Here is a 26,079-nt window from a genome sequence, read left to right as displayed (position 1 = left end):
TGTGTGCGTGTGCGCGCTCGCCTCCCCACAGGAAGGACTTCGGCGGGGAACGGGTTAAGGAGTCCCTCCGCGGTTCACATCGATGCCTCCTCTTCTGCACGTCGCCATGAACAAATGAATTCGCGGGGAGTTAAATATCAATTTCACAAAGGGGAAAAAGTGCTGTGTTTCGAGCCGGACCCGACCAAGGCGAAAGTGCTGTATGACGCCAAGGTAAGCGCTCCTCCGGCCGCCTCTCGACCCCGGTCCCCTCGCTTCTTCCCCCCGCGACTAGTAAACAAACCGGACCGCTGGCGGGCGGGCGGGCGTGTTTTTTTGCAAAGATGCGTTGGACCGGGGGGGGGATGGGGAGGGGGGGATCCAGTTTGAGGCCAGCTAGGCCACGCAAAGCTAAGCTAGCATGTTAGCCGCGATCTCCTCCCGCAGCCTCCGCCTTTTGCAAGGCGCCGCGGGATTATAATCGTTGTTCTCCGTCGCTTGTTTTCTTCTTCTTCTTCTTCTTCTTCTTCTTCTTCTTCTTCTTCTTGTCCTTTTCCGGGGTAGCGTCGTTCGGCCACGTTTGTAGTGTTTACGTTCCCACGCGCCGATGGAGACGCCAAAATCCAGTCGCGGTGGGAAGAGTTTTTGCTTTAACCAGCTTGTTTTATTTTTGTTTCTTCTATCGCTATTGTTCCTTGTTGTCCCGTGTGCTCTGGCGTTTATGGTGACCTTTAGCGAGAATAGCTACCATGCAACGTTGTGTCTTGCCAGCAAGGGAAATTGAATTGAGACATGGACCCCCCCCCTTCAAGGTAGTTGCATTTCCAGAGAAGACAACGCCACTTTATGACGTCAGTATTGTGTATGGACATCATAATCATATTTAATATGTGTCATAATATGATAGTACTAGGTAACACTTTGTAATAACGACACAAATGAAGCATTAGTTAAGTATTAGTAACTAACATCATAACATAATTTGTAAAGCGTTTGCACAACAAGACATGCACCAATGGTTAGTGAGTGTGCTAATAGACGTTTTATGAATACTTATTAATACTGCAGTTCCTGGTTGGTTCAGGTAGTTCCTAGCTGTTGGTGTAAGTGTTTTGTATGACGTCATCTAAACTGAGAACTATCTATGCCTTACAAAGCATTTACAAATGAGATTGAAAGGCCAGCAGCACCATGAGACTCACAGAGGTCTAAAGTAGGAAGTGTAAGTACATGATTAACAAACCAGTTTAGATGTACATTTTGTGCATGAGTTAATCATGAATTGCGGTATTAATAAGTATTTATAAAACATATATTAACACACTCACTAACCATCGGTGCATGTCTTGCTTTACAAATGCTTGACAAATGATGAATTCAGTAGGTACTAATACTTAACTAACGCTTAATTTGTGTAGTTATTATAGTGTTACCTAGTGTTATTATGTTATTACACCAACTTTCCTAAAACACCCTGTTTTGGTTCAGGTAATGAGTGTCCGTCCGTATGATTAGAGAGTTGTAACAGTGGCTGTCGTTTGCCGATTCCAACTGTAAACAAAGCAATAGGATTAAATAAACACTCACATGTACGGAGCCCCTGAGGGGTCACATCAATTTTTTTTTTTTGGTCGTTCATTCAAGCAAACGATTTATTACAGTGAGTGAACGTTGTACTACTACAAGGTAATAACATAATACATAACATAATAAGGTCATAGCAAGGTAATACAACATAACACGGACAACTTTGAAAACTATTATGAAAATCATAAAACGTTATATAGAAGTGTTGTTGCATGGTTAATTACTCTGGTTAGATTGTACTGTTTTGGCCAGTAAGATCAACATGCCAATGTAGAGGACCAGAAAATATTGGGTTTATAACAGACACCCCTCTGTTTCATTTTTTTATTTTCCTTTCGTACTTTATGTTTTTACTTAATTGATTTTCACTATTGACTGATCTGCACATTGAGAGTCTAGTTTAGGTACTTTTACACAGTTAGTACTGTAGATGGAGGACTATGCCCACAAATGGAAGGTTTCTGGTTCTGGTTAAGTAGATAGGAATTGTGAGAGATTGCCAGAACATTCTAGACATCTGCATGTTTAATATTGATACTAATATTATATTACTATTACATTATTAATATTATAATATTATATTAATATAATTTATAATTATAATTAAATGAATTATTAATTATATTATTTAAAATTCATTACTACAGCATTCGCTTTTTGTAAATCAAGCGAACGAACTACAAATAAATTTGACATGACCACTCAGGCGCTTCGTACTCATGAATGATGCTTTATTTGTTTTTTTCCACGATATGATTTGCTGTAGTTGAAAAGAGAACAACTAAAGCGATCGTCATTTATCTGGGATGCTTTAAGATAGGTCATAGATTTACGTTAGCGAGCTAACCGAGTGCAACAAAGCCACCGTCGCTCTTTAGCACGCCTGTTCAGTGTTTGTAACGTCATATTAATCTAATCGACAGTGTTGTTGTTTCTTTTCCCGCACAGGTCATTGATGTCTTGTTAAGCACCGATGAACATGGAAGGAGAGTCCCAAAGTACCTGATTCACTTCAACGGGTGGAACAGGAGGTAGCTAGCTTAAACAACAGCAGCATGCTTTCTGTGTTGTTTACTGATGCAAAAATCTACAAGAGCTCAAATGTGGCTGTCTTTGTAACATTGCATCCATTATAAATGTGTGTAATGATGTAACCTAGCTTGATATAACGCACCAATGATAGCGACAGGCACGGGCGCAAGTCCATGAATACTGGGATGGCATCCAGCACTTTACCCGTGCCCCGGTCCATAAGGTTAGTTGTTGTGTCAGGAAGGGCATCCAACGTAAAATTTTGCCAAATCATTCTCCAGGTTGACAAGACCATACCGGATCAGTCGAGGCTCCATACGAGATTGGCTGAGTTCCGGGTTAAAAACGGCTGCCATTCATTGGTGCTGTGCCCTCACAGGGTACCGATGAAAACTGTATAATCCACTGTGGTGACTCCTTAGAAACAGGGAGCAAGAAGAAGATATAACACACCAATGGCAAGCCATGCAGGTTCTTTGTAAGGGTGTAACAAAATAGCGATACACTCGAGTATCGCGATATTTTGTGATACTGTATTGATTCTCAAAACCACTACATCGATTTTTCATTGTTTACATGTAAAGGTTCGTGACAAACATTTTGTGTTGTGTGTAACCCCATGACCGCTAGATAACAGTGTAGTAATCTATCTTCATCCATTTAACTCTTCCGCTCCAACCCAACCGTGTAAACTGAAACAGGAAGTAGCATAAGCACGAAGAACACAGGGCTATGAAATCGCAATATATCGCCATATATTGAATCGTAACCCCTGTATCCTGATACGTATCGTGTCACCAGATTCTCGCCAATACACAGCCCTAGTTCTTTGTGATGTGCCTGCATTGTGTGCATGCGTTGTTGTTTTTTTTCATGCATTTGTTTTGTTTGTTTTTTTCAGCTGGGATCGTTGGGCGGCAGAGGACCATGTGCTTAGGGATACTGAGGAAAATCGGTCATTGCAACATAAACTGGCACGCAAAGCGGCGGGTCGCATGTAAGTTCAAGTCCCACCACTCATTCATTGATTCCTACAATTTTAATTTTGGCTTCAGTCGTTTATTTTGTATGTAATATTAAGTTCTCCAACCAATATGAATTATGTTTTAATGTTGCTTCTGTGTGGATCATCAGTAACATGTTAAAGGCATTGCTCCAGTCTATGTAAAAGTTACAGAAAGGTGAATCAGTTCATCTGGACACAACGTATATGAGAGAAACGTTTCACTACTCATCTAAGTGACCTCTCCAGTCTCAACTGACAGCAGGTATCCCCACCCTAATAAACAATACAGTGGCACAACGACCGAAAACAACGATCAGTTTCATATGCAAATTGCTATGACCATTAACTAGAGTTTCAATTGCCACGTGTACTATTCACAGAGGACTGGGGAATAGCTGCAATTACAGCATTGAAGGATGGATACAGATGTTCTCTTACCCCCCCTCGGTTCAGGGATGGTCGTACCCTCCTCACATAGATGGCTTCTTTGACTCCCCATTCAAACCAGCTTTCCTCCCTATCAAGCATGTGCACATCCTCATCCTTGAAAGAGTGGTCACTGGCCAGTAGATGGATATAGACCCCGGAGTCCTGGCCTGACACATTAGCTCTTCGGTGTTGTGTCATCCTCGTCGCCAGTCTGTTTGGTTTCCCTGAAATGCAATTCATAGCAATCCTCCCAGCACTTAACAGCGTACACTATATTGTTCTGTTTGTGCCGGGGACCTGATCCTTGGGGTGGACCAATTTATTTCGCAGCATGTTTTGGGGTTTGAAAGTAACCAAGATGCAGTGTTTGGAAAATATACGCCTCAACTGTCACATACAGAATCACCACTGGTTTACACTTAAACGGCGGTTTTCCGTCTGTCTTCAATCAGCAGGTGCACTGTTTGGGTGTCTTCCTGGCTATGACGAATGCCCAGTTAGGATAACCACACTTAACCAGGGCCTGTTTAATGTGGGATTTCTCCGCTTCCCCGGCCGCTGTGTCAATGGGGACATTGTCAGCTCAGTGGTTCAGCGTCCTGATGACTCCCAGTTTGTGCTCCAGTGGATGATGAGAGTCAAACCTTAAGTACTGATCAGTATGTGTTGGTTTACAGTAAACATCAACAATCAAATGTCCCCCATCACCAACTGCAATTTCACAGTGTAGGAAGGCTAACATGGCAGCACTGTAGTGCAGTGGTTAGCGTGGTCAGCAAGAAGGTTTGTGTTCGAGCCCTGGGGTAGTCCACCCTTTGGGGTCATTCCAGGTCGTCCTATGTGTGGAGTTTGCATGTTCTCCCTGTGTCTGTGTGGGTTTCCTCCAGGTACTCCAGTTTCCTCCCACATTCCAAAGACATATAGGTCAGGTGAATCGGCTGTACTAAATTTTCCCTAGGTATGAATGTGTGTGTGTGTGTGTGTGGGTGGGTGTGTGGATGTTGGCCCTGTGATGGCCTGGCGGTGTTTCCAGGTTGTCTCCCCGCCTGTTGCCCAATGACTGCTGAGATAGGCTCCAGCATCCCCGTGACCCTGAGAGCAGGATAAGCAGTTTCGATAATGGATGGATGGAAGGCTAACGTGTCATTTTTCACATCCTCCCTGGTGAACTTGATGTGTTTGTCTTCAGAGTTAATGTGGTCGGTGAAATGTGGTACCTTCAGAGATTTAATTTAACCCAGGTGTTGTCCACATATCTGAACCAATGGCTAGGTGTTGTCCCTCAATAGGACATCAGAGCCCTGTTTTCCACTTCGTCCATATACAAGTTGGCAACTCTTGGTGAAATGTGAAGAGGGACATAGCATCATAAGAGATTATTGTTTCATCCATCTCTATAATGATGTCCCTCACTTTATCCACAAACTTCATAGTGTTCTGAATGTGATGTTCAGTACTGCCTACCAACAGGTTAAGAATGGATGCCAGAAACTTGATCATACTAACAATAGCCCATAATGGCACATCCTGTCTATGTATCTTGGGGAAACTATACAGAGTAGATGTAGCTTCTGCTGTGTAAATGAGTCTGTCAGTAGCATTGTCCTGTTCTAACAGTTTCATACAATCTATCACCTTTTTCTTGTAACCATTACCTGGATCTCGTTTCAGGGGCTCATAAGTATTTATGTCGATATGTAATGTCATAACTTTCTCATGATAGTCTGTCTGGTTTAATAAAACAGTGCATCTACCTTTTTTCTCGCTGGAAGGATGATGATGTTTTCATCCTTACTGACAGTCGTGAGAGCTTTCCTCTCGTCTGCTGATGCTGGACGGCGGCGGCTTCGCATTGCTGAGGCAGGCTGAAGCTTTCATCCGCAGTTGCTCCGCGTCCGGGTCCGTGATGTTGTTGTTACGGCTCGCCGAATCCGTGGCTGTGATATGTTGCACTAGCGGATTTACCTCGGCTGACAGCAGAATTCAGCCCCCGGGGCTGAATAGTTGAAATCACAGCATTGTAATGCGTGATTGTAACTATTCCCCAAGCCTCTGTGAATAGTACACGTGGCCATTTTAATTCTAATTAATGGTCACAGCAATCTGGATATGAAGCCAGTCACTGGTTTCAGTTGTGACGCAATTGTGCCTGTTTCGGTTGTTTTGCAGCTGTGCTTTTTATAAGGGTGGGGATACCTGCAGTCAGCTGAGATTGATGAAGTCACTTAGATGAGTGATGAAACGTTTCTCCCACTAAACACTGTGTCAATATGAGCTGATTCAGCTTTCTGGGATTTCCTTACCTGTATTATTGAGTATGCATCAAGACATCATCTGGTGAATATTCCTGTATTTTTTTAGTTTGCAATATATATCATTAAAAAAAAAATATTGTAATGTGAGTTTTTTCCAATATCGTGCAGCCCTAGTGTGTAAGTGGGTGGGTGGGGACAACCAGCTGCGGAGCAGCAACGGGTTGTGGCTGTGCTCTCTACTATGCTCACATTTTAGAGAATGTAATTAATATTTTCCTCATTAATAATGTGTTATGGCGGCATGGTGGTGCAGTGGTTAGCGCGGTCGCCTCACTGCAAGAAGGTCCAGGGTTTCAAGCCCTGGGGTAGTCCAACCTTGGGGGTCGTCCCGGGTCCTCCTCTGTGTGGAGTTTGCATGTTCTCCCCGTGTCTGCGTGGGTTTCCTCTGGGTGCTCCAGTTTCCTCCCACAGTCTAAAGACATGTTGGTCAGGTAAATCGGCCATACTAAATTGTCCCTAGGTGTTCACGTGTGGTGTCGGCCCTGTGATGGACTGGTGACCTGTCCAGGTTGTCTCCCTGCCTGCCGCCCAGTGAATGCTGGGATAGGCTCCAGCATCCCAAGACCCCAGTTGGGAGAAGCAGCTTGGATAATGGATAGATGGATGGATGATGTATTATTTCACCACCCGCAACCATCCGCTATTAATAAGAGCGCCTGGCTAAAGTTAGCTAGCTAGTAGCAAGCAGTTAGCTAGACTGTTAAAATCCAATGACTAATAAAGAATACGTCCATTTAAATTTGTCCTTAGACTTGGGGTTCGTAGTCCTACTTGGGTTCGATGAAGGCGATGCAGTTCTCGATCTGTGCAACATATTTGTGAGGTCCTACCAGCAAGCCGTTTCTGACCAAGGGGATAGATGGACCAGTATCTCAGGTGCATTTTACGTCTCGCGCTGAGTAGCCAGTAATAGTAACTATAGTAACAGCATGAGAAGACGCGCACGGTTGTAGTCAATGCTCGATATTCATTTGCTTAGTGATAGTAATAAATAAATAGGCATCCTGGGGGAAGATCTCTGTTCATCCCAAACACATTTTCTATCGTCCCCGGGATGACGGGATGCCGTTAGTCTCGAGCCCTGCGCTTAACTCGCCAGGCCAGCCTACCATGGGTCCATGAATTTACATCCCGTTTGTGTTCAAAAGTGTTGTCGAGCCTGCCAGTCCTTTGTTCCACCCAAAGATAAAACGACTGCTGAGAACATATGGTTTCTTTTCCTACCCTGCTGGCAGGAAGAGGAAAGGATGGGGGAAGAGACGTCGTCGTCAGTCTGGTATTAAATCTTCTCTGAAGACTCTCTCCAAAGAAGATGAAAGTGATGACACAAGTAAGAGATCTTTCGCTTCTGTCTCTCTTTCTGTTCCCTTTTGTAAAGTCCCCTTTTCTTAAAAGCTCCGTCTTCTCTCTGTTTTTCTTTCCAGGTTTGATTTCATCTTCGGAGAGCAGTGACGACGACGACTCTGACCCAGAATCTTCAAACAGCGGGGAGAGCAACTTCTCGGAGGATCTCAAGAAAATGGTAAAGTGGACTTGCCCCTCTGATCAAAGGTCCATTTGCCCCTGAATGCCATTTAAAGCAAATTTCTCGATACTAACTTTTGCAGTTAGGTTACATGCTGTTATGCTTCACATTCCAGAGGATGTAGAGGTGAGTGCGTAGGTTTGAAACGCTGTTTCAGAGTTCAAGATGAGAGCATGTCGTGCACGTAGCGGGCGAGATTTGGGAAAAGACAGGTTTTTGCAGGAGCAGGTGACTTGAGCTACTTGTGTTGAAGAGATGAGTTTGACTGAGCCTTTGAATGAAATTCGAAAAGATGAAGGTATAATTTATCATATCTGCTAAGTGTTGGAGAATATGAAGCAGACCTGCCAGCCTGTACGCGTTTTGCGTAGCAGTACGCATTTTGACATCAGAGTACGCTGGCACGATTTGTCACTCTAAACTACTCAAAAAAGCAGCTGATGTTGATTAGTTCAATTGCACGTGCAGTACTGAAATATACCAGCAATAGGCAGCAGCGTCTAGACTGTCAAAAAGCAAAAGAAGAAGAGTTCGACCAATCATAGCGCTGGATTCATTCCCATGCACCTTTCGTGATTTCTGTTATTTATATACAGTTATTATGTTGGATGTCTATGTTAAAACATGGACAAAGTTCCAAAACTTGAGGTGAACAAGTATAAAAATGCTCTCCGTGGCCATCCGGGTAGTGTAGCAGTCTATTCCATTGCCTACCAACACGGGGATCACCGGTTCGAATCCTCATGTTACCTCTGGCTTTGTCAGGCGTCCCTACAAACACAATTGGCCGTGTCTCTGTTTGGGAAGCCGGATGTGGGTATGTGTCCTGGTCGCCACGCTAGCACCTCCTCTGGTCAGTCTGTGCGCCTGTTCGGGGGGGGCGGGACTTTGGGGAATAGCATGATCCTCCCATGCGCTATGTCCCCGTGGCGAAACTCATCAGGTGAAAAGAAGCGGCTGGCGACTCCACATGTATCGGAGGAGGCATGTGGTAGTCTGCAGCGCTCGGCAGAGGGGGTGGAGCAGCAACCGGGACGGCTCGGGAGAGTGGGGTAATTGGCCAGATCCAGTTGGGGGGGGGGGGGTGAAAAACACAAATAAATAAATGCTCCCTGCAAGTCTGTCTTTTCATTAAAGGAAGTCTTCTCAAGAATATGTGATTGTATTGATCTTAGCCTATTTATCTGTTGGACAACTTGATGATATGGCAGTTAGTGGGGAAATGACCCGCGTGCAAAGTGAAGCGGTGTGAAAGTGTGTGAACTAAGCATTACACTATTGTGGTACTCGAGATATTTTCCCAAGGATGTCGGGTCTAATGAATTTATTACCTCTCACGGGATAAACTGGAAAAGGTGAAGGTTTCATTTATCACGTCTGATGAGTATTGCAGGAGATGAAGGTTGAATTTAATACATCTGATTTGTATTGGAAAAGATGTAGGTTTGATATATTAAGTCTGATAAGTGATTTGTGCACTTTAAAGTTTCATTTTGACCGTCTCAGCAGTTGTGCAGATGTATCTTCCATCACGTCTAATTTAAAGTCCTTATTGACTGTGTAAGTGAGGAAAAACATTTAACATTGTCTTTTAAGTAGTTCTAGAAGTTTAGGGGTCATTTTAAGATAAGGGATACTCTTATAATTTTTTTAATTTGCCCTCCCCCCCTTTTCCAATTCACTCAGGAAAAAAATCCAGACAATGGTGGCTCCTCTTCTAATGTGACTGAAGGGAAGGCAAACATACCAGCTGTTGCCACTACTACAACCCAGCAAACTGAGGCTTGGGTAGCGGATACGGTGATTTTCATATTTATACTCCAAACTGAGAAGTTTAATGGTCCCTTGCAGTTTCAGGATCCTAGAACACATACAGCCTGTTGAAGAATCGTGATGTAAAAACTGCACTAATATGTTCGTCAAGTCAAAATGTATTATAGCCCAGCATCATAAAGTATAAAGTAAAGTAGGATGGCACAGTAGTTAGCGCGGTCGCCTCACAGCAAGAAGGTCCTGGGTTCAAACCCCGGGGTTGTCCAACCTTGGGGGTGGTCCCGGGTCGTCCTCTGCGTGGAGTTTGCATGTTCTCGCCGTGTCTGCGTGGGTTTCCTCCGGGTGCTCCGGTTTCCTCCCACAGTCCAATGACATGTAGGTCAGGTGACTCAGCTGTACTAAATTGTCCCTAGGTGTGAATGTGTGTGTGTGTCGGCCCTGTGTGATGGCCTGGCGGCCTGTCCAGGGTGTCTCCCCACCTGCCACCCAATGACTGTTGGGATAGGCTCCAGCATCCTGCGACCCCAGTTGGGATAAGCAGCTTGGATAATGGAATGGTATAAAAATCAAGTCAAGTCAAGAGTTCATTTGAAGTGCATTATCACACCGAGGTGAACCAACACACTTTGCAACAAGTGAGATAATTACATATAAAACATTATAAGCAATACAAAAAACGTGTAGTATACAGTACACATACGTAATAATGCACACTTAAAAATGAATATTAGCTGGATAACCGTAGTTTAGTACTTAGGGCAGACTGAGGTTGAAGGTTGATGCAAATAGAAGAGTTTTGAGTTTACTTTTGAATGAGTCAACTGAACTAGCCTCTTGAAATTTGTACAGCAGGACGATTCCAAAGAAGAAGAGGGCCATGGTAAGACAGATCCCTGCCACCTAAACCTGCTTTTCCAAATTACATTTTGGAAAAGTTTACTTGTTGAGACGGCAGGTTTTCTTCCGACAGCAGTGTTGTGCTTTCCCCTCCACCTTGCCTCCTTTCCCTAAGAGTCTTACTGAATAGACAGGCTGTAGGATCTGAAGGTATGTTTCTCGTCTGTCTGTTCCAGAAGGTCGACCCGGAAACTCGTCATACCAAGGAACACGTAAAGAGGGAGAGTGAAGACAAGGTCGTCCTCATTGACATTGACATCCCAGACATCCTGAAGAAAAAACTGGAGGATGACTGCTTTTACATCAACAAGAGGAAAAAGGTTACCCAGATCTTTGTTGATTCCTTTGGCTATGCACATGCACCATATTTTAGGCTTTCACTTGAAATGCAGATGGACAGGCATCTGGGTAGTGTAGCGGTCTATTCCGTTGCCTGCCAACATGGGGATCGCCGGTTCGAATCCCCGTGTTACCTCCGGCTTGGTCGGGTTACAGACACAATCGGCCGTGTCTGCAGGTGGGGAGCCGGATGTGGGTATGTGTCCTGGTTGCTGCAATAGTGCCTCCTCTGGTCGGTCGGGGAACCTTTTCGGGGGGGGGGGGACTGGGGGAATAGCGTGATCCTCCCACGCGCTACGTCCCCCTGGTGAAACTCCTCACTGTCAGGTGAAAAGAAGCAGCTGGTGACTCCACATGTATCGGGGGAGGCAGGTGGTAGTCTGCAGCCCTCCCTGGATCGGCAGAGGGGGTGGAGAAGCGACCGGGACGGCTCGGTAGAGTGGGGTAATTGGCCGGATACAATTGAGGAAATGCGGATGGACACATTTGAAAGCAGGCTGTGTTGCAGTTGTATTGTGTAACATTATTCAACAAGCAGTTGAATATTATACTGGTTTTCACGTGTAGCTCTCGTCCACATATTGTGGAACACTGCTACAGTTAAAAATAGAATTTGATTTGTTGCATGTTTGTAATTTAACTGCCTTCTCCCCTGTCCCAGCTTGTGATGGTTCCTTGTCAGACAAACGTAGTCCACATCCTGGAGTACTACGTCAAGCACTTTGCCATCAACAAAGCCTTCATGGTCAACGAGCGGTACCGTCGTCACCAGAACAGCGCCCAGAACAACCTCAACCAACAGCAAGTCCCTCCGGAGAGGAAGTGAGTTTTAAAAAAACCTGAAGGGGGAAAAATGTTAGGCGTGTCATCACTAGAGTCTCAACCCTGAATAATAGGAGGGTTAGCTCATGTGGAAAATGCAGGCTTATTCAAAGTAATATTACTCCTTTTGAAATTGACAGATAAACACTGTAGCTTTTCAACGCCACCTACAATATTATACCTACCGTGGACGTAGACCCATGGGGTTTCCTTATGGTCTGTTGAAACCAGAAAAGAGGTAGGCAAATGAGTGGTAAGCATGGGAGCGAATAACGTCTCCATCCTTGAGCAGATAACAGCATTTTTTGTAAAGCGGCAGACAGTTGAAAGTGTTATTAGAGGATATATAATGTACAACAACTACACCCTGCTGTGCCCAAGGTACTGGAGGTAACAGGCTTGAGCATTTTATTAGTGGCTCGGGGTGTCCAGGTAGCATAGCGGTCTATTCCGTTGCCTACCAACAGGGGGATCGCCGGTTCGAATCCCCGCGTTACCTCTGGCTTGGTTGGGCATCCATATGTGTCCTAGTCGCTGCACTAACGCCTCTTCTGGTCGGTCCGGGCACCTGTTAGGGGGGAGGGGGGAACTGGGGGGAATAGCGTGATCCTCCCACGCGCTACATTCTCCAGGTGAAACTCCTCACTGTCAGGTGAAAAGAAGCAGCCGGTGACACCACATGTATTGGAGGAGGCATGTGGTAGTCTGCAGCCCTCCCCGGATCGGCAGAGGGGGTGGAGCAGCAACCGGGATGGCTCGGAAGACCAGGGTAATTGGCCGGGTACAACTGGGGAGAAAAAGGGAGGGAAAGCAAAAAAAAAAAAGTATTAGTGGCTCCTTTTCTTTTTGGTGCCTCCTTGTCGGACACGAAGGGTATAAATGAAACCCTAGTTTGACTTTAACGTAACTTAAGAAGAGAAGGAACCTGATGTGTTTGTGTGTTTTTAAAAAGATCATTCTAGTTACAACTTTTAAGCTCTGCGGTTGGCGTAACTATACCATTTCGCAATTTGGTTTCTTCATGCCTTCAGCGAGGAGCTGTGTAAGGAAATGGTTGACGGCCTCAGGATCACGTTCGACTTCACGCTACCCATGATCCTCCTCTACCCCAGCGAACAAGCTCAGTTTAAAAAGGTCAGCTCCTCCAGGCTCTTCCTGGCCATCAACGACACCCCACCCTGCTCCAGCAAGTAAGTACCCTTTAATGTTGTGTTCACAGGGAGTCCGGTAAATGGCAGACGGCAAACCGGAAGTCATTACCGTGGATGAGAGCATGATGGTAAAATCAGACGACAATGGTAAATTATGCCGACCGCGGCAGACGGCACTGCCGTCCAAAGTTAAAATATTGTAATTTTTGCCGTCCTCCGCGATGGAAATTAGAACCAGATGTTATGTAGCACATGACAAAAAAGAAGGGATGGTGGATTATTTTTTATAGCGATTTGAATTGACAGAATTACTGTATATTATTAAATAAAATGTTTGTGCAATTTGTTTTTCTGCAAACAATGCATCACCATAGCAGCCCAGTTTTTTTTTTTTTTCATGCTTCCTGCCATTCCATCGTGCAGTTTGGTTTTTCCCATTCGGTTTTGCCAACTGCCGTTGACCGTCTCCCAGATTCCATGTGAATGCAACACAAGATAGCATGTAACATCGTAAATGTTTTTTTTAAACAAGGTCCCTTGTTCTAAGTGAAGCAGTTTGTAGGTTTTTAGCCTTAAAGGGAAAATTCACCGAATATGAACCTTAATCTCTGTCTGTCTGCAAGAGGGACTGCACATGAAACACACACAGTTATTCCGTAATCAGAATCATGTTTATTGGCCATGTAGGTTCGCATGTACATGGAATTTGACTGCGGTTTCATGGCTCTCTCAGTGTACTCAACATAGAAGAACAACATTACAACACAACAATCTTCAGATGTATACACAAGGATTGACTTAATACGGGTGAAATAAGATGATAAAGTGCAACGGTGCAGAGAATATCTCAGAGATGCTGAAATAGATGTTAGCAGGTTACTTACATACATGCCTGAGGTAGATGGACATGACAGAGTGTACCAGTGTACGTACAATATACAGTATATACAACATGGTTGGATTTATTTGACAGTGTTAAGTGTTCATTTGAATGACAGCCTGTGGAAAGAAACTGTTTTTATATCTGGTTGTTTTGGGGTACAGTGCTCTGTAGCACCTGCCAGAGGGGAAGAGTTGGAACAGGTTGTGACCAGGGTGTGATGGGTCTGCAGTGATGTTGCCTGCCCATTTTCTGGGTCTGGAGGTGTATACGTCCTGAATGAAGGGCAGGTTGGCACCATTGATTTTCTCTGTAGATATAACTGTCCGTTGTAGTCTGTCCCTGTCCTGTTTGGTTGCCGAACCAAACCAGACTGTGATGGATGTACAGAAGACAGACTGGATTATTGCAGTGTAGAACTGAATCAACAGTTTCTGAGTCAGGTTGAATTTCTTGAGCTGGCAGAGAAAGTACCTCCTCTGCTGGGCCTTTATGATGATTGTGACTATGCTGGATGCCCACCTTGGGTCCTGGGAGATTGTTGAACCCAGAAATCTGTAGGTTTTCACTGCAGACACTGTGCTATTGAGTATGGTGAGGGGGGGCAGTGTTGGGGGGGCTCCTGAAGTCCACTGTCATCGCCACTGTTTTGATCGTGTTCAGCTCCAGGTTGTTATGGCTGCACCAGAGGGCCAGCTGATCAACTTCCTGTCTATATGCAGACTCGTCACCATCCCAGATAAGTCCAATGATGGTTGTGTCATCCGCAAACTTCAGGAGTTTAACAGACAGGTCACCTGAGGTGCAGTCATTTGTGTAGAGGGAGAAGAGTAGAGGGGAGAGCACACATCCCTGGGGGGTGCCAGTGCTGATTGTCCAGGTGCTGGATGTGATCACTGATCGCCGATCATTTCTGCAGCTCAGGCGGCAGTGAAATAGTTTTTTTGTTTGTTTTTTTTTCTGGCCGCCAAATTATGCATCATGACATCAGTTGGGGGCTAGAAAAATTACATACAGCCTAGCATGGTTTCTAATCTACTGTAAGCACGCTTTTCAAAAAAACACATCCTCACGGTGGGCAGCACGGTGGCCCAGTGGTTAGCACTGTCGCCTCACAGCAAGAAGGTCCTGGGTTTGAACCCCAGGCCGTCCCAGGTCCTTTCTGTGTGGAGTTTGCATGTTCTCCCCGTGTCTGGGTGGGTTTCCTCTGAGTGCTCCAGTTTCCTCCCACCATCAGAAAGACATGCATGTTAGGGTTAATACTCCTGTCTGTGCCCCTGATCAAGGCAATGGAAAGAAGAACTGGATTTGTTTTCCGAGTGCTGCCGCTGCCCACTGCTCCGATACAGTAGGATGGGGTAAATGCAGAGAACACGTTCATTGTGAGAATACAGTGTCGAATAAAGTGGCTCTCATTGTCTCAGCTAGGCTGCGTTTGTGATGGTAGAAATGATGTCCTACGACGCTAGCGCAGAGGATTTTATGGATGACGATACAGAAGCTGGCTTGCACCAAAGCATTCTCGTATCTAGGCGCTGTGGGAAAGACTGTGAGCAGGACAACACTTATTTCTGCATCAATATAGTACACAGTGAGGACTTTATTGCTTCAACCCACTACATTACTCATCAGTACTGATTGCATGTACACAAAACCATCGGTGAAATTTCCCTTTAATATACACTCGGTGTATAGTAAAAGTTGAGGTCACACCAAAATCAATCCAAATCTGTCTTTTACTAGCTAAGATTAGCTGTTCAAGGGGGGGGAAATGCATTTTACTTATTTAATTCACACTTAAAGTGAAAGGAACTATTGCCCCATCTTGATCTCAAAGACCCTTGGTGGTCCCCAGAGAGCATTATCCTCTAGCATGTCAACAGCCCTTATTGCCTATTAATCCACTTGTTCCTGTCTGCACCGTCTCCCGCCAGCATCCAGCGAGAGCGCAGCCCGAGCCCGACACTACACAACCCTCCCACCCCTCAGTCAACAGACAGCCAGCCGGCACTGAGCGACGTCTCTGCCACCACTCCCACCCTGCCTACCACCACCACTAAGCGCCGGCGCCACCCTGACATGGACTGCATATCGTATCAGTCACAGTCGCTCAGGCGCTCCACCAGAAGCAACATGGTGGGCGATCGGCTGGCTGAAGGGAGTAGCGGAGGTGACCAGCTTCAGTTTACTTTACTTTCCAAGTTTACTGAACGGGTCCAGTTGTTTTGCATCATTCAAAATTGTAGATGGATGCTGTAATACTTGGTAAACAGCTGAACCAGTTCCAAACAATATTCCAAAATGATCATCAAGAGGCTTTTTTTTTAAATGTATTTTGTTTACAATTGAGGTATTCTGGATTCTTTGTAAAAGTTAAATTGTCTTAAAGGCTCCCAAGGTTTTTCTTATTTTGTTGTTCATAAAGGAATTTCGTTTTTTTCTAGGTGGAGGCAGTACCACATCACAAAACCCCAAACGCCGTCTGGCGGACTCTAATTCTCAACCCAAATTCTTCCTTAATCTGGACAGAAGTAAGCTGACATTCCATTCCATTAATTAATAATAATAATGAATAATTTAATACAGTTTGATTGTAATGCAACTATGCAACTTAATTTGAACCCTTCGGATAGTTTATTAGCTCTGTAAAAATGCATCGGGCTGTTGTTGATCAGATTGATTGGTTGGTTGGTTGGTTGGTTGGTTGATTGATTGAGTGATTGGTTGGTTGGTTGATTGATTGATTGCAGCACGGTGGCACAGTGGTTAGCACGGTTGCCTCACAGCAAGAAGGTCCTGGGTTCAAACCCCGGGGATGTCTAACCTTGGGGGTCGTCCCGGGTCGTCGTCTGTGTTGAGTTTGCATGTTCTCGCCGTGTCTGCGTGGGTTTCCTCCGGGTGCTCCGGTTTCCTCCCACAGTCTAAAGACATGCAGGTCAGGTGAATCGGCCATACTAAATTGTCCCTAGGTGTGAATGTGTCGGCCCTGGGATGGACTGAAGGCCTGCCCAGGGTGTCTCCCCACCTGCCGCCCAATGACTGCTGGGATAGGCGCCACCATCCCCGCAACCCTGAGCAGAATAAGTGGTTTGGATAATGGATGGATGTATTTATTTATTTGCTTGCTTTTCACAACATCACCCATCTTATCAATGTTTTCACCACCATTGATGTATCTCACATTCATGTTGTTGTTGTAATTGAAACATTAGTCCAGGAGATGGCAGTATCCGACTTACTCACTACAATGTGCCTTTCTCCCTACAATGCACCAGAAAATAGTTTGTTTGCCACTAACATAAGTCTGCTCTGTCAGACCCCCTTAACAAAAAGGAAGACTGGTAAATCCATTGAGGAAATGCCAATAAAAGACCATCTCCCTTGCTCGTATCCTTGCTTTGTAATGTGGCCATTTCTCTTGGTCCGTGTATAGTTGTGTACCCTTTTTTCTTTTCGTCTTTCTTCGTGCAGGGACTCCGGTGCACAGTGGCTCCTCCTCCCCGTTGCCAATGACACCCAGCAGGGACGGAGGCAGGCCTTTCTACGGTCTGGAGAGCCGAAGAAACAACGAACTCAACGAGGTGATAAATGATCTAACAGTATTTTCTTAATCTCCACTGGCGAGTTTTCTTTTCACCTTGCCCACTTCCAATGGGAGTCCAGAGGTTAGCTTTTGGGGAGTTTTATTGTCTTGCTCAAGTACACTTAGATAGTAATGATAATGAATTTGATTCATAAGTGCTTTATCTAGACACCCAAAGCGCTTTACAGAGTGTGTGTGGGGGGGGGGGGACTCAACTCAACCACTACCAATGTGTCGCACCCACCTGGATGATGCACGGCAGCCGTAGGATGAAATTAACCTTCCAGTTGCAGGACTGCCTCCCTGCCCAGAACGACACCCTGCTGCCCTGGTTGTGTCCAGCTGCAGAGCGATCCATTTAAGGCCTAGTTTAAATTCAGGGAGAAAAAATTTGAATTAAAATATATTTAGGATTTTTTTTTATACCCAGTCACATTTCTCGGTGCTACCCCTGTTCATGATAGGATTCCTGTTGTTGATAACAGTTGCCTTGTTAATTTCAATTTTTAGGTATATATATACCGTCTTTATACTCCCAACACTGGTCATGACTAATCGGAAGGTGAATTATAAGATTTCCATGTTTTCAAATGTTTCCTAAAGATGTGGTAATGGTGTTGGGCTGCTCTGATATGTTCAGGATTTGATCACATCCTTCATCAGACTCATTGTTAATGTCACACACGGAGCACTAGTTTACTCTGCACATTGAACATACACAACGGTAAAGGATGACCAAAAACCTTCCAATGTGACAGAAGAAATGATCACCTGGAAGAAGATGATTTGGAGGATACGATGTGTAGGGAACTTGTATTTTCAATAGCCTGTACCAGGATGAGGGGTTTATTACCATTGTATTCTTTGAAATGCGAGTTGAAGTTGTTGTTGAAAGGCACTTTCTTGATCCCACTGCCCAGGTCCTGAGCTGGAAGCTTACTCCTGATAACTACCCTCTGAACGACCAGCCTCCTCCGCCCTCCTACCTGTACGGATCACAGCACCTGCTGCGGCTTTTCGGTTTGTTGCTTTAAAATATTCTGCTTTGATCATCCCCCCCCCCTTTCTCCCCAGTTGTATCCAGCCAATTACCCTACTCTTGCGAGCTGTTCCGGTCGCTGCTCCACCCCCTCTGCCGATTCAAGGAGGGCTACAGACTACCACATGCCTCCTCTGATACATGTGGAGTCGCCAGCCACTTCCTTTCACCTGACAGTGAGGAGTTTCGGCAGGGGGACGTAGCGCGTGGGGGGGATCCCGCTATGCCCCCCAGTTCCCCCCCTCCCCCCTGAACAGGTGCCACAACCGACCCAAGGTGGTACTAGTGCAGCAACCAGGATACATACCCACATCCGGCTTCCCACCCGCAGACACGGTTAATTGTGTCTGTAGGGACGCCCGACCCAGCCAGAGGTAACACAGGGATTCAATCCGGCGAGCCCCGTGTTGGTAGGTAACAGAATAGACCACCACGCTACCCGGATGCCCCAGCTTTGATCGTTCCTCTCCTCCAGGTCCACCTGTCATTCTTACGCCTTGATCATATTGGCCTGATACTGTCCGTTTTTTAATTTATGGAGAAAGAAACTCACCAGCTAACGGGTGGTGACTTCGCTGTGTGTGTTTGAAAGACCGTTAATTCAGTAAGACATCAGGGTTTTTGCGCTTCAAAACACACAAATGTCTTGTGAAGTGTTACAGTATTGCTGCCCTTTTGTTTCCTGACCAAGTTGCACGAACTAGCTACATCATCCCTTTTCTTGCTCTTCACTCTCGCCTCCTCTCTTTCAGTGAAACTTCCTGAAATTCTGGGGAAAATGCACATCCCTGAGAGGAATCTCCGAGCCCTGGTCAAACATTTGGAGCTGTTCCTCAGGTAAGTAACGGGCGTGTCGAAATCAATTTCAGCTAGCAGAGTGCGTCCTCGCAAAGCAGGTGTTGAACCGGAGAGCTTTTACAGAGCAGCACGAGGACGAATATCACAGACAGGTGAATCAGTTCATCCACACAACGTTTATTGAGAGAAACGATTCATCACTCATCTAAGTAACCTCTTCAGACTCAACTCGTTTCTCTCAATAAATGTTGTCCGGATGAACTGGTTCACCTTTGTATGATTTCCTTACCTGTATTACTGAGCATGCATAAAGACAATAGGATGAATGCTATTTTCATTCAGTTAGGTAAAACAAACACATCACTACATAAGACTGTTGCCCTACCACAGACCAGCATCCACAGATTATTCTCCAGGGTAAAGAGTGAAGAGCAAGCTCGGCGTCTCTTAGGCCTGATGGTTTGTCAGCATGTTCATGATGTCTCGCCCCTTAAAATTGTATTGTGCGGTCAGGAGGACTGTAATAGCATGAAATTATGCAAAAACAAAACCTCCTTTAGAGGATGTGTGCGTTTAAAAAGCACAAGGTGTCTCCTCTCAGCGGCGGGGGCATTATAAAGTACTTAAATGTATCTGGCTTATCATCTGCACAGTTCATTTAGCATGCACTGACCTTGCAAATCAGCGTAGCTCACCGGCGCCATCAGTAGCCGGGGAGGTCCCTGTTTCGGATGTGCGCTGGGGAGGTTAGCGGCGCCTGGAAGCTGGCGGTGCAAGTCTGTAGCAAGCATTGATTTGCTGACACAGAGATAGAAAAGATGTGCAGATACGCTCTAAGGAAAATAAACTGTCACCCCGAGCAAAGCCGCGCTGCTATCTTTCAAAACTGACACAAACTCGCACTAACCCGAGTGCGCACTTAGTCGCCTCCTAACTGGAATACTGCCGACAGAACAGTTGCGAGGGGGGTCATAGTCCAGTCTAAGCGTTAGCAGTATTTTATAGATTTACTACCAGTAGAAGTAAAAGTAAATATTTTTTGCTCACGACCTTTGTAAGTGTACATTCCAGATGTTTTTTTTTTTTTTTAATAATTTATTTCTGATTTTTCCCTTTTTTCTCCCAATTTAGTGGCCAATTGATCCCTATTTTAATTCAAACACCCACCCTCGTATTGCATGCGTTCGCCACCTGCATCTCTCCGGCCGGCAGTCTCGAAGGAAAGCGCCTCCCCACTTTCGTGACAAGGCGAATCCAAGCCGAACCACTGTTTTTCCGACACACACAGAGACGCATTCACATGACGAACACAAGCCGACTCCGCCCCCCTCCCGAAGACAGCGTTGCCAATGATTGCTGCTTCATCGAGTCCGGCCATAGTCGGATCTGACGAGACCGGGGCGCGAACCCCAGTCCCCAGTGGGCAACTGCATCGACACCAAGCCGATGCTTAGACCGCTACGCCACCGCGGACTACTACATTCCAGATGTTTAAAGAAAATAGCTGAAGCCATTTTCTAGGAGCTCTATGTTGTGTGTTTGCACACCACTAATGGAATGAGGTGCTGAGGTGGTTTTTGCATCCCTGCTGGATGCAGCGATAGCAGGAGAAGTAAAGGTAGGGGAGAATGGGAAATAAATACAGATTCTGTTTAGTTCCTTGGTGCCTCAAAGCCCTATTCGCGCGGGACTAGTATTACCTGGGGACCTCGCGTGATTTAGAAATCACACCCACACATCTGTGTTTCATGCGGCGCATTCGCACAGGAAGTCTGTGTTACTCAACTTTACTGACATTATCTCCACAGATATGATCGAAAAGGTCAAGGCTCTGTGTAACATCTGCTTCCGGTACACTATTTGCTTCTGCATTGTGTATGATCTAGGCGTGATGTAGGGTGACATGGTGGCGCAGTGGTTAGCACGGTCGCCTCACAACAAGAAGGTTCTGGGTTCGAGCCCTGGGGTAGTCCAGCCTTGAGGGGTCGTCCGGGGTCGTCCTCTGTATGGAGTTTGCATGTTCTTACCGTGTCTGCATGGGTTCCCTCCAGGTGCTCCAGTTTCCTCCCACAGCCCATGACATGTAGGTCAGGTGAATCGGCCGTACGAGATTGTTCCTAGGTGTGAATGTGTGTGTGTATCGGCCCTGTGATGGACTGGCGGCCTGTCCAGGGTGTCTCCCCACTTGCCCCAGAATGACTGCTGGGATAGGCTCCAGCATCCCCGCGACCCTGAGTGCAGGGTAAGCGGTTTGGATAATGGACGGGTGGATGGATGGATGGATGGAAGGAAGATTTATTGACAGGCAGGAGGCACGCCCTTTCCCTTTGAGCTTCTCTGATTGGTCAGAGGGGCAAGACTTGCTGTGAAACTTCAGAATGGACCATCTCTGCACCGCTGCAACACTGGTCTATGAAACCTGCTCACAGTAGACGGAGTCGGTGTGTCTACGTTAAGATATGTGTCGGGAGTGGAATTCAAACAAAACATTTCTAACTTACTGTAGCGCTAACAAAGAGAGTTGTAATTTAGCAGCATTCATTTCCTTTTACATAAACTTACTTCTTTAAAGAGCACACATGATTTGAAAAAAAACACTCGGGGGGCCATACTACACTGTGGTGAGATTTTATATTGTGTAGGTATAGAGAAGTAAGGAAAATTAGAGGTAGAGGGCAAATGAGCGCTACAGGAAGAGAGATGAGTGGGCGTAACACAAGCTCGCGAGTCTAATCTTTAAATCCTCCCCAGCGATCTTCAGTTTAACTGGTCCCCAACCCGAGGGGTCTCAGAGCCACTCGTTCTCTAATCAAACTCACGCAGCGCCTTCTCCAGCCACCACAGGGTGCTGTCGAGCAGCAAGTCTTCGCCTCCTCATCTAACCCGGCTTTATTTCTGGAGCCGATGTTTTCTTGACACGCTTTTGCCGCAGAAAATAAAAGAAATGGTTGTATGTGTGGCCTACCAGGAGCTACGGTTTAAAGGAACAACACCTACCAGATCTGATCCTTGACTTGGAGTTATGACCTACGTTTGTTCCCAAGCGTAATTGCGTAATTGCGGTAACTGTCCTGCATGTGTAAAACAAGTTTCCCAGGAAACACTGAAAGAAATGTCCGACAGCATAGGACAAACCTGGACGACTGCTATGAAAATAACCAAAGCGGACATGAATGTCTCCCCTTTAGAAGAGGTAGACTGGAGGAAGAAGGTAGTGCAGAGAACCGAGGGATTAATTTTTTTTAATATATATGGAAAAAATATATATATGAAATTTTATATATTTTACATATATATATATTATATTATAAATTGTAAATATATACATTATATATTGTGTATATATAATTTATATATATATAATTCATATATTATAAATTATATATTGTATTTATATATTATGAATTATAATATATATGAATATATAATATAATATCTACTATAACTACTTTCGGCTGTTCCTGTTAGGGGCCGCCACAGCGGATCATCCGTTTCCATTTCTTCACTATATATATATATATATATATATATAAAACTACACTCGATGGTGGGGAAAGTGGACATGAATGTCTCCCCATTAGATGGGATGGACTGGAGAAGGAAGGTAGTGCAGAGAACCGAGGGATTAAATTAATTTTTTTTTATTTTTCTTAACGGCACTTTGACCGGGGAACAACAACCCTCGTGCAATACTAATTCCTCGTCGTTTCAGGCAGGGCGGCGGCTTCACTTGGCACAGCAGCCCCACACGGTCCCTCACGGCAAGGAAAACATGAAAAGAGAGACACTTTTAATTCACTCCCATGGAAGTGGGCTGCAAATCACCTCGGCTTGCCCACGTCCCACTTGCTTTGCATTGAACATTACTCAGCAGAATGGCAGCTACATCTAAGCTGCACAGAAGAAAGGAAGGAATCGATGCAACAAAAAAAAACAACCTTTTGTGTAGCTGCTTCCTTTGGCTGCTTTTAAGTCTCATCAATCGCTGTAGTTTGTTGTTTTTTTTTAAAGTCCTCCCTGTCTCATATCTCGTGGAAATGGGACAGCAGTCAGTTGGGAAAATCCAGCCATTTATTTTGCATCCTAATGAGCCGGCGTTTGGAGAGGCGAGACGTCTGTGGGACGTTTACAATATGTTTTGGTGGGCCCTTTTGGGGAAACGGTTTGCTTTCACGTCTCGCGCTCTGAGCTCACCGCCGTGACAGATTGCGAGATGTGCCGAGCGGGCAAAAACTGATTGATGGAATGGCGAAATGCATTCTGGGGATTTGGCCACAGTTGATCTCTCGCTTGCTCTCGCTCTCCCTTTCTCTGCGAGAATGATTGAGATTAAGAGTGCGTGTCTGTGCGTGTGTGTAATGTCTGTGTGAACGCATGCACTTCGTCGTGATTTAAATCCATATGCCCGCGCCGGCTCGCCTCGCTTCGTCTCTCGTCTGACTTCGATAAATATTATCCTTGAGATTGGACCACCAAATTGACACTATGCCCGGTGACAAAAACTGCTGATTTGCATATTTTTACAGGCGAGGCTTTCAACATCTTTTACTTCGACCAACAAAAATAATCTAGTCCCAACCAACGAACCCCCCAAATGTCCTTTCTTTGTATTGTGGGACCAGGCTTAGTTAAACTAGTCCCAATATTTAAATTTTTAAACACCTGAAGTTCATATTTCGTCACTGGGATGAACTCCGTATCCCGACGCCATCCCAACAGGTTGTCTTGTTTGTCGTTAGTGGTCGACGCTTTCTTAATTTCTCCTCTGATGAGGATAATTTGTTTGCATTGAGATTAGGAAGGCCGGTGGAGCTAAGATGAGATGGCAAGATTTAGAGGATTTGGCCGAGTAGCGGATACTAAGAAGATTCCGGATTAGTTTTCCCCGCTACTGATTAGATAGGAGGGGGAGGGGGGGATTTTCCCCCTCTCATTCTGTCTCTATTGCACATTCATTCTCTGGTGTTTTCGGTGTTTAACCCTCTGTGATTGGTGGAATGATGGCGGTAAAGGGATGGATAGGGGGCTTTTCCTGCGCCGTATATGTATATATGTATATATACCCCTGGACAGAGGGCAAGGGGTCTTGGATTTACGTGGAATGAGGGGAGATGATATCTAGGAAAACCAGCAGGGGGAGGTGAGCAAGGACACGGGGGTTTAAGCGCTCTTTCTGTCACTCAGGTTTCGCCGCACATGCTCACGTTGTCACGATCAGCTGAAAAACACCCGCCCAACTCTGCCGTGAGTTTTGATGGAGCGAAACGACTGCAGGAGATTTACTGTTCGTGGGCAAAACATTTTAACTCCACCCCCCCTCCCCTTGTGCCCGTTGTTTGTTTGTGTTTTTAATCTCCTCACCCCTCTTCTTCTTCTTCTTCTTCCTTTCTGTCAGGTTTCTGGCGGAGTTCCACGATGACTTCTTCCCCGAGACCGCGTACGTGTCGTCATCAGAGGCCCACTACAGCATGAAACAGCCGAGGCCGATTTACTGAAGCCGCCTCCTTCCCTCACGTCTGCCGCTTTGCTTTCCTTTCCCCGCTCCTTCCCACCCCCGCCTCCCATCCCTATCCTGGACAAAACCCACCCGGCCCCCGCCCCCCTGCCTCAGTGTTGCCCCGCGCTGCCCTTTAGTCACCTATGGCTGGTCCTCTGCTAGTTTTTAGCCTGCTTCACCACCCAAACAAGCCTGTTCAAATGACGCTACTGAGCACTGGCATGCCGGGTAGCATTACTGGGGTTCCCTTTTTAACAGGCTTGTTTGGACACACATCCAGTGGAGATTGCGATACCCTGCCTTCCTCTTTCATTGTTTTCTACCTTTTTTTTTTTTTTTTTTTTTTTTGCTCTGCTTACATTTCCAGAATTGCCGTCAAGACCATTCCGGGGCCGAGTCAGATCAGACGCTCGCCGAGCTTATGCAACCGGTCCTTGTGCTGTTGGCTCCCGCTCAGTCAAATGCTAAATTTCAATTTAACCGTCCAGAGTGGCTGAAATGCAAACCCAAGCCTCTGAGGAATAAGTGAAGAATCCTCCTGTGAGACTCTGTGTTGGTATAGCCGGCTCCCAGCTATCGATCTGTAACCTTTATAAATGTGGAGGAGGGAAGGAACAATGCAGGGTATCTTCCAAAGTTTTGCTCTCTCCTCTCTGACTACATCTTCCCCATTCTGGCTCAGTGACTCCATCTTCACGGTGCCTCTAAGCATGCACTGCTGTTGGCGCTGCTGTGGACTGTCCAAAAACAGGAAGGCGGCACTACTTGATGGAAAAGCCCTCCAGGAATCAGGAACACTTTATTTGTTATTTCAAATATACAATATATATATATATATATATATATACACAAAATATCGTTGCCCACAGAAGTGAAACACAAAAAAAAAACATATCCAGAAACTACAAGAACTACAAGAACACATATCCGAACTAACACATATATCCAAATTAAACACATATGTCCAAACTAAACAAAAAAATTGCTGTCCGAGGGAACGAACGCCAGCCAGGATGACTGTCAGAACTGCTGGTCTGCATGGGCTAGCAGTTAGCTTAGCCTGCCCCGCTTCCGCATCCTGTCAGACCGCCACCTCTCCAGCCAAACTCCCTCGACACACCTCCTCACCCGACGACACCAAAAGCACCACGGTCAACGCCAGGTGAGGCCGCCGCCAGACCGCCCTTGGTGTTATCGGAACTGTCCCTTCAGACTGCCCTCAGTGTTACCTCCTCGGGCGCAGCCCCCCGGGCAGGACCGTGGTCCCTGGGCCCACAGGACGCAGCAGACCAAGCTCTCCCATCCGATCCAGCGCCAGCTCTCCCAGCCGTCAAACGAAAACACAAACTTAGACATGGACAAAGACACTGCATGGACGGTACTAGGTGAGGCCGCTGCAAACGTGAATTCACGCTGCAATCTTCCCA

General features: G+C 45.7%; 1 protein-coding gene across 1 annotated transcript; it reads left to right on the top strand.

The window, feature by feature from the left end:
• LOC130131621 (male-specific lethal 3 homolog) lies at window positions 1-25,467 on the top strand. The gene is made up of 14 exons (XM_056301386.1): window positions 1-213; window positions 2,515-2,597; window positions 3,500-3,595; window positions 7,584-7,678; window positions 7,773-7,870; window positions 10,720-10,863; window positions 11,544-11,704; window positions 12,736-12,894; window positions 15,670-15,905; window positions 16,180-16,266; window positions 17,207-17,316; window positions 18,239-18,338; window positions 19,110-19,194; window positions 24,551-25,467. Exons 1-14 carry the CDS (start codon window positions 115-117, stop codon window positions 24,648-24,650), a joined length of 1,653 nt encoding a protein of 550 aa, XP_056157361.1. The 5' UTR covers window positions 1-114; the 3' UTR covers window positions 24,651-25,467.
• Window positions 25,468-26,079: the final 612 nt, after the last annotated feature.

Source organism: Lampris incognitus, chromosome 21 (genome assembly GCF_029633865.1).
Source record: "Lampris incognitus isolate fLamInc1 chromosome 21, fLamInc1.hap2, whole genome shotgun sequence".
NCBI lineage: Eukaryota > Metazoa > Chordata > Actinopteri > Lampriformes > Lampridae > Lampris > Lampris incognitus.
Note: the sequence above shows the minus strand (reverse complement) of the source record. Positions and strands in the feature narration are given on the sequence as shown.

What these genes read in the sequence shown, in the direction of transcription:
- LOC130131621 (XM_056301386.1), top strand. Translation starts at nt 115, where the DNA reads ATGAATTCGCGGGGAGTTAAATATCAATTTCACAAAGGGGAAAAAGTG. An exon ending in AAGTGCTGTATGACGCCAAG is followed by an intron (nt 214 to 2,514) that starts GTAAGCGCTCCT and finishes TTTCCCGCACAG; the next exon opens with GTCATTGATGTCTTGTTAAG. An exon ending in GAAACAACGAACTCAACGAG is followed by an intron (nt 17,317 to 18,238) that starts GTGATAAATGAT and finishes CCCACTGCCCAG; the next exon opens with GTCCTGAGCTGGAAGCTTAC.